The sequence below is a fragment of the Plenodomus lingam genome (genome assembly GCF_022343315.1).
Source record: "Plenodomus lingam strain CAN1 chromosome Unknown scaffold_20, whole genome shotgun sequence".
NCBI lineage: Eukaryota > Fungi > Ascomycota > Dothideomycetes > Pleosporales > Leptosphaeriaceae > Plenodomus > Plenodomus lingam.
The window spans coordinates 395678-404925 of record NW_027093974.1 but is presented as its reverse complement, the minus strand read 5'-3'; the positions used below and the strand labels follow the sequence as shown (position 1 = coordinate 404925).

Here is a 9248-nt window from a genome sequence, read left to right as displayed (position 1 = left end):
GCTAAGATAGTTACTTATAGACTAGGTGTCTAAGGTAAGGGAGATCTTTAACTTCTTACCTAAGTTAGTAAGAAGGGAAGTTTTAGTAATAGTATATTACTCCTAGAATAGCTTCTAAAATTTATAATAGGTAATTATTATAGAGTTAGGCCTAAGGAATTAAATAAATTGTTAGAACGCAGGTCGCTTAATTATCTAGAAAGACTAATTACTATCTACTACTACCTATACTAGTTTAGATTTAAAGGTAGCCTAGGTGTATAGTAGGATTATCTTATTACTCTTATAGGGAGTAATATAAGGACTAGGTGTTCTTCTATAAATAGGAGTTATAACCTATAGGTAGTTTTATAACTTTAGATAGTTAAGAAGGTGCTTTATACTAATTACTTTTACTAGTAGGTGCTATAAGGTAAACCTATAGTTATAGTAGAAAATATATAGATAACTATCTAATAGTTACATAGCCTCCCTAAAATTACTCTATATATAGCCTGTATAGGTAGGGCTACCCTATTATAGGTAAATAGAGGTAGAATCTATAGCCTACTTAGTATTTTCCTACTATATATTCTAGATTTAAAGTAGCTCCTTTTTACTCTTACTTAGATTAGGATTTAGGAGTAGATATTTAAGTAGGGTTAAGGTCCTACATAGTCTACCTTTTAAAATATAGGTTGCTATAACCTTAAGATTATAGAGGGTATCTAGAAGATATAGGAGATCTTATAAAGAAGCTATAGATAGTATTAGGTAGTAATAGAAGGTAGTAGAGTAAATACAATATAAGTAATAGAATAGTATATAGGGATAAGCGCTCTCTATCTCTAGTAATTAAGTTTATATAATAAGTAAATAGGATACTAAGTAGGTTTTTGTATTTATAAGGAGAAATAGAGTAATTATAGTAGTATAAGACTACGCGCGTGACTGTTAGCTATAATTAACCTTATAAAGTCTGTGTAGTATTAATTATAATACTAGACCCCCTAAATTCTGCTAGTTAAACTCTATTAAAGTATAGGCTAGCTAAGTATATCCTAGTTAGAAAATCTATTAAAATTAGTCTTAGTATTATTATTATTGTCCCCTAGACCTAGATTGTACTTATTACTACTACCCTTATATATCTTAGAATCCTCCTTACCTTCCTCCTTATATTCACTATTACCCCTAACTATATATTAGTTGCTATAATTAACAGCAGTATCCTTGTTAATACCCTAAATTAGTGTAAGTTCCTATTACCTAGTACTATTAGTATATTTATATAATAAAGGGCTATAATAAACTTACTACTTCTCTTTAGCTATTACTATCTATAGCTTATCCTTTATAAGACTACTAATAAACTCTTACTAACTATCTCTTACCTCCTTATTCTTAAAAGTATTATTTATAAGGTTACCTAATCTATCTTAATAGATTTTGCGTATTATTTTATAAAGAATTCTACTAGAGCTCTATACCTAAGTAAATATATAGCTTATAGTTAATTCTTTACTAGACTTTCCCTTAGTATATTACACGTCCTTAATAGAATTCTAGTAGCCTCTAAGTGTAGTTTAATAATTAATATTAGCCTACTTTTTATAGATAATATCTAAGGTAGTCTATAGCTACTTACCTACTAATTATTAGTATAGGTATATAATAATCTACTATACTAATATATAGCTTTTCTTCTTATTATATCTCTTCTAATTTAGTTACTCCTAGCGTTCTACTAGAAACTACTACTTGTGCTTTTTACTAAGGCGTATATATTACTCTAATTTTTTAATCTTCTTCTTAAGCTAGGATTATACTATATAGTCTAATATATTTCTAGCCTTAATTTCCTTTACCTCCTAATCTTAAAGCGCTATATAATCTCTCTACTATATAGTATATATAGTATTACTTAAGGGACCCTTATATAGAACTAATATATACGTAGGTCTACCCCTTTAAGACCTACCTTAACTACGCTACTTAATTATAGCCTAGATCTCTTACTATTTAGAGGTAAATCCCTAGTTAAAATAGCTACTACTATAATAATATAATAGGATAATTATATTTATTAGACTTTCCTATTCTACTACCTTAAATCTATTAGGTATGTTATACTTAGTAGGGGAAAGAGGGCCCTTAGGTACTAGAGAAATAGTGCTATCTAAATTAATAGAGGGCTCTTACTTAATATAAGTAGGCTCTATTATAGTTAGAATATAATTAAAGTATATAATAAAGTTTATAAAACTATAAGTTACTAATAGTAGGTAGGAGGCAGGTAGGTAAGGTAGATTTTAGGTGTTATTGTTTTTTTCTAGTGTATAGATTTTTTCTAGTTACTAGCGCTAGCTATTTACCTAACTATAGCCTGTGCTTAAACTAGTAGTGTACTATCCTAGACTCTATACCCTATTCTACACTATTTTTACTAGCATGCACGCTATAATATTAGTATTATTAAATTAAGCTTGTTAAGCTAACCTAGTAGGGGTAATATTATAGTTAATTATAATAGGATTTATATATTAGGTAGTATTTAACTTTTTCTATAGGTTTAGCTCTAATATTAATACCTTATTTACTGCGTATTTAACGCCTATCTAATATTACTATATTATTTACTATATATCTAATATTACTATCTAAATTTAACGCGTCCTATACCTTAGTAACGCGTTTATCCTACAACCTATCCTCTAATTCATCTATTTTTTGCTCTAGAGCTATTAATACTATAAATCTCTCTACCTCCACGACACTAGCTACACTATTATAGCTAGGACCAAGTAAATAGCAGGTAGATCTACTAGTAGAAAACAATCGCAAAAAAACTTAGCTAAGAAAGCTACTTAAAACCCTATTAAAAACAAGAATAGAATAGATATAAAGAAGTATTAGTACAAGCTAGGTAGTAAGTTTATTATAGATTTTAATTATATTCCTAAGCTAATAATAGTCTATAGCTATTATACTAAGAGAGATTATATACTACTAGAAACGCGCTAAGCTCCTCCTCTATAAGCTGCTATTCTTTTAACTTGTACGTGAGATTACTAATATTATAGGTTAGCTAAAGGACTATTACTTCTAGAGGTATGTAATTAAAGCTATTTAAGAATCTATAGAAGCTTTTCTTATTAGGTTTTTAGAATGTATATTTTTATACAAGTATACCTAGTTAATACTATAGCTAATAAAATAGACTATAATATAAATAAAATTTATATAAAGAGGGTAACTATTTAGGCTAAGGATTTATAGCTAGCAAAGTACTACTATTAGAAATTTAGTAGGAAAGACTTTACTTAGGGTTTCTATATATATACTATAATAAATACCTATAAAAAATACCTATAATAAATACCTATAATAAATACCTATAATAAATACCTATAATAAATACCTATAATAAATACCTATAACAAATACCTATAATATATACCTAAGATACATGCCTATAATAGATGCCTATAATAGATACCTAAGATACATGCCTATTATATATATACTATAAGTAGATTATATAAGACCCTAGACCTAACCTAAGCCTATAGCCTATATAACCTAACCCTAACCCTAACCTACTTATATAAGACCTAACCTAAGCCTAAGGTCTATATAACCTAACCCTACCCTAAGCCTATAGCCTGTGTAACCTAAACCTAACCTAAGTCTATAGCCTGTGCGAAAATTTGGGGTTAGGTTTAGGTTAGGTTTAGGGTCTAACATAAGCTAACCTAACCTATACCTAACCTATACCTAACCTATACCTATTTAATACCCTACTAGGATCCTGTATATTATATAACACGCTACAGGAATTTTAGAAAAGAATAGGAGTTACTAATAGAAGGTAAAAAATAGACTAGATAAAGGCAAGTAGTAGGAATATAAGGCGTTAAGAATAACTACCTTTAAAAAGAGGGGATAGGTACTAAAACTTAGGTAGAAGATAATATTTAACTACTAGATAGCCTATAATAGCTTAAAACAAGCTATAATAGGTATAAATACTACTAAACCTCCTTTAGATAACTAGAAATTCAAAACATATTCTACTAATTCCTAGATAGCTAATAATAGTAATAATTCTAGCCTAGAATAGCCTAGAACTACTTAACTAAGGCTATAGGGCAACTAACTAGCAAATTATGCTACCTTTCTTACCCTTAATAGTAGATATTTGTATAGCTTGTAGCTTAGTAATCTAACTAATACGGTCTTTATACAATATAGCCTACTTAGTATTATAGATAGTCTTTATATTAACTATATAGCCCTATAATAGGTTAGTATATATTAAATAGGCTAAAATAACAAAATTAATATTTCTCTTAATTATATAGGGCCCCCTAGTCTTAGCTATAACCCCCTTCTCTATATAGGCGTTAAAAACGCGCTTCTTAACCTTAGCCTTACTAGTAATTATCTAAGTATTATAAGAATAGCCCTTAGAGTAAATCTTAGACTAGGTAGAATTACTAGAGTAAGTAGTACTACTATAGAGGAATAAGTAATTATAGTAAGGAATTAGCTCCCTAAAGAATAGGGTTAGTATAGCCTAGAATAGCCTAGAAAAACTAGTTTACGCTAGAAAGAATCCTTACTAAGTTAAGGCCTACTAGAGAGGATAATAGCGCTCTATAATATTATATTTAGTAATCTTCATCTACTCTTTAGTTATATAGTTTTTACTTTTAGGCGTCTTAGTACCCTTAGGGTAATTAAGAACTTTACTAAATAAATAGTCTTTAAAAGGCTAGAAATAACCTTAAGATTACTATTATACTTATTTAAGACCTATTATAGGTTAGAATAGCCTATTCTAAGGTAATATAGGTATACTTACTATAATATACTCTTAACTAAGGATAAAGTAGTATAACTACTTATAGAAATACTTAGTCCTACTATTAGCCTTCTAATTGTTAAAGATACTACACTACTAATTATTAAAAATCAGTAGTAGGTAACCTAGCTTCCCTAAATACTAATATTACCTATTAGTAAAGGTATTAATATAATAGATATAGGAGTAGTTAGTAAAGGCCTTATATATTATTATAGAATTACCTATAGTAGTAGTATCTATAATAAAGCTATAAAAGAGGTAGAAGTATATAAAGAGATAGTTTAGGAAATCTATAAGTTAAATAAGTAATAGATTATACTAGAATAGCCTATAATAGCTTATTATAACTACCTTAGGAAGTAATAAAAAAGAAATAAACCTTAGGAAAATACTTACTAAATAGGATAAGTATAAGTTAGAGTAGAGAAGTAAGAAAAGAATTTAGGCTAAAGGTAGGCCTAGTTTTATATAGGCGCTAGTAATAGTAGCTAGTAAGCTAGTAAAGTTAGTAAGTAAAGGTATAGGTAAAGGTAGGAGTAAAGATTACTAGCTTTACCTTAGATTTTAGTAAATTTAATAATTAGTACTAGAGTAGGCTAGAATAGCCTATTATAGCCTATTTAAGAAGGCGTATAGCCCTTAGAAGACCTAAAATCTATCTAGTTAAGTTAGTTAGGGTAACCTCCCTAAAGAGGGGGGATAATATTAGGATATAGGGCTCTACTAACCCTACTAACATAAGTATAGGCTAGAGTAGCCTAAGCTAGGTAGATTATATAATTATAGGTAGTATAAATACCTTCAAGAATTAATATATATAGTATTAATTTGTTTAATATTTAATTAATACCAATTATCCTTACCTACTACTAAACCTCTATCTCCTACTATAATATCTTATACTATCCTAGTATAATACTATAGGTAAATAGGAACGTATAATAGGGGTCTAATATAACTTAAAGTTATATAGTAGTGCGTATCTATATAGAGAGCAAATAATTAATTCCTACACCTATAGGCCTTATATAAAAGGATAAGAGAAATACATCTATCTATAGGCAAGATGCTTCCTATATACCTAGGAGATTTAGGCTAAGGTTAGGTTTAAATTACAGTGCTAGCCCTAGGAACTAACTTAGGAGGTTAGTTGTGGTGACCGTGAGTGGCAGAGCCGTTATAGCTGGTTTGTAGCTGGCCAGTGTTGTTGTTAATCTTTTGCCCTAAGCCACCTATCTCTTACCCTTTGCAAAACAGCCTAGAAGCCATATCAAAACGCGCAAGAGTTCTAGGAGAACTGAACGGGTATTATGATAATATTCTCTAGTCAAATCCTAGCCAATCTCCCTCTTCTCTATCATCGTTACCGTCTATTATATCGTCTCGGTCGATTTTCTCTATCGCTTCAACGCCAAAGTCGAGCTGCAGCGTCGTTTCCTTCGTTTCTACCGGCTGAGACAGGAGGTATTCGATCCTGTAGATATTTTCATCGGCCAGCCTTGCAAGTTCAGCCTGTATTCTTCGAACTGCTTTCTCCACACTTCGTAATTCTGCTTCTAGCCCGCCCTTGTTTTCCTTCATCCACCGCCCATGTTTGTTGAGCAGTGATTCAATCCAGACGAGATTGAATTCCAAATGTGGAGACTCGTCTGCTTGTAAAGCAACAAAGCGTAACAATCGACCAAGATACATGGTGGGAATGTCCTGAACGACGAGCGGCACATCCGCAACAGGAATGGCTTCGTAGACACGACGAATGAGGTTGCGTTCATTCAAGCGGAACGCCATGACCAAAGCTTTCAAGTATTCCTTCCGGGCCAGGGTCTCCAAAGTTGTCGAGGGGGTAACGGAGATGTCCAGGTCGAATGGGTCGAATTGGAAGGTATTATCGAGAGAATAGATGAGCAACCCTTCTGTAGAGGCTGCACAGAACGCACGGCCCGTAGGAGAGAAGGCCACAGCCGGGACGCGAATTTCAGGTCGAGTTCGTCTTGCACCAGTACCTCTTTGTGCGCCTGGAAGTGTTGCATCTCGACGATCTTCAAGATCAGACGCTTCGCCTTGATCGTCAATAAGACCTTGTGGGCCTGCAGCAGTGAGAAGCTTGCTATTGAGAAATTCTTGGGTACCATCCAGAGAGAGATTGGTCGAGACTGTAAACTTTTTCAATAACACTCCTGACTGCGCATCATACAGACAGATGTACTTGCTGTTGCCGCCAGCAAGCACACAAGTGCCGTCTGCACTATACCTGACAGAAGTGAAGGCCTTGGTTCCCGCCACATTCGCGGCGGTCCGCCGATCAGACATTTTACGACCTCCAGATACATCGCGCCGTGCATCCACGCCGTTTTGCTGTGCAGCCTCGGAGACTGACCAGAAGGTCAATTGCCCGTCAAGTGTGGTGACAGCTATCTGTTTCGAATCAGGACGGAATGCGACTGAGAGAACGTCAGCCATCAACTGTAATGGCTCGCTGGTCTGTGTGCGAGCGAAAATGTTCCAGATGCGGACAGTCTTGTCCCAACTTCCACTGACAAGCGTTCCTGCATCTGGTGAGAATGCTAGCGACGACACTGGACCTTCGTGTCCGGCAAGTCTATCGAGAAGCTGCCCGGTCTGAACGGACCAGATGTGAATGTCGAAAGAATCAATGGAGCCTGCGCATACGACCTCTCCGCTAGGATCTACTGCCAAAGATGAGAAAGACAGTCTCGAAGGGGCCGTAAAGGTGCGGAAATTGCGGTAACGGATGAGATCCCACGCTCGAATTGAGCCGTCGAGGCTGGCTGTAAAGAGCACGTTTCCCCTCTTAGCGAATTCACAAGCAGTTACTCCGCCAATATGCTCAGTGAAGGTGACGATGCAGAAGCCTGAGTTTACATCCCAGACTTTGACCTTGCCGTCGTCGGCGGCGGTGATGATGCGCTGGCCCTCTGGCGAGTATGCGATTGTGTTCATCGAGTCAAAGTGGCTTTGCTGTTTCAAGACGTACGACTCGGACTGCCATTCCCACACCAGCAGTTGACCGAGATTGGAGGCACCAAAGGCCAACCATTCCCCTGTCTTATTGATGGCGATGTAGTCGATGTCGTTTTGCGAAATGCCGAGACTTTGGATCTGGGCGAAGCTGGGTAGTTCGTGTACGAAGAAGAGACCGTGGGAGAAGCCTGTGACCAGCAGGTTGGAATCGGCATGGAATTGAGCACATGTGACGTGAGCGTTGTTTTGCATGAAGAAATGGCGTTGGGCGATGCCCCACTGCAAGTTTTGGTCGTCGTTCTCATCGGCGTCGTCGGGCGCATCGTAGCGCAGCATATACTTCCAAATGAAAAGGGCACCATCCTTGCTGACGGTGTAGATGGTCTCTTGATCTTTGGAGAACCAGGCGCCCACAATGGCCTGCCTGTGTCCGCTGAGAGTGGTTTGCGCGAGGCTCTCGTCTTGGCTGACGCTCCATATCCGCGCCGTCATATCTTTGGAGGCGCTGAGAAAGAATCGCGAGTCAGCGGACCACTCTAAGCCCTGCACAGCATCGTAGTGGCCCGTGTAAATGCGATGTCGCACGAAGGGCGCGAATTCCAGCTCACCTTGGGTGACATCGGGCGTCGACGGCGTATGCCAGACTTCGATCTGACGCCCCAGTCCGACGGCGAAGTGACGACCCGAGGGCGCAAAGGACAGTGCCGTGACCTCGGCTCGGAGAGAGAAGTGGTAGAGGACGATGCGGCGGGCGAGGTTGGTGAGGATGGCGCGGCCGTCTTGGTCGACGGAGAGGAGCAGGTTACCCTGCGGATTGAGGGCCAGACGGGCAATGTTTCTGCGATGTGCAAAGGGGAGAGTGTATGACTTGGAGCTAGAGGAGGGGCCATGTTAGCGGGGGGACGGTTGCCTCTGTCCAGGTTGTGCCTTCCTGTTGTTCACAACTCACTTGAACAGGTCGAAGACGGTGACGCGGTTGCCTACGGGCGACAGCAGACAGGTGCCATCGGACGTGAAGAGTAGATTGCCTCTGCTATAGACGGTGCCCAGCAAGTTGGAGAACTGATGGCACATGGGATCAGCCAGCAATTATGGGAAAGTAAATCGGAACTCGGTAGAGTGGAATTGGGGTTGTCGCATGTGCGTGGCAATTTGGTACTACTGACCTGGAAATCAGTCTTCATGTTGGATTCAATCTACTAGAAGTAGCAGTAGTAGTAGCAGTCGTGAGCATGGCGCGGCAGCATTCGGTTTGTCTGTAGGAGAGGAGAGAAGGGAAGAGGAGTGGAGGGAAGAGGAGTGGAGAGAAGAGGAGTGGAGAGAAGAGGAGTGGAGAGAAGAGGAGTGGAGAGAAGAGGAGAGGAGAGGAGAGGAGAGTGGAGAGAGTGTAAGTGGAGTAGAGAGAGTACTAGAGGAA

At 37.1% G+C, this 9248-nt stretch overlaps 1 protein-coding gene across 1 annotated transcript; it reads right to left on the bottom strand.

Annotated features, from left to right (window-relative positions):
* Window positions 1–5825: 5825 nt before the first annotated feature.
* IAQ61_011132 (uncharacterized protein) lies at window positions 5826–9093 on the bottom strand. Its single transcript, XM_003843630.2, has 3 exons — window positions 8998–9093; window positions 8781–8893; window positions 5826–8705 (listed from the first exon to the last, which is right to left on the bottom strand). The coding sequence occupies exons 1-3, from the start codon at window positions 9013–9015 to the stop codon at window positions 6173–6175; spliced, it is 2664 nt and encodes an 887-aa protein (XP_003843678.2). The 5' UTR covers window positions 9016–9093; the 3' UTR covers window positions 5826–6172.
* Between the last annotated feature and the right edge of the window lie 155 nt (window positions 9094–9248).

Excerpts from the sequence above, each read along its gene's own strand:
- IAQ61_011132 (XM_003843630.2), bottom strand. Across the intron at positions 8,706-8,780 it reads ACCGTCTTCGACCTGTTCAA|CTCCAAGTCATACACTCTCC; the intron begins GTGAGTTGTGAA and ends CCCCTCCTCTAG.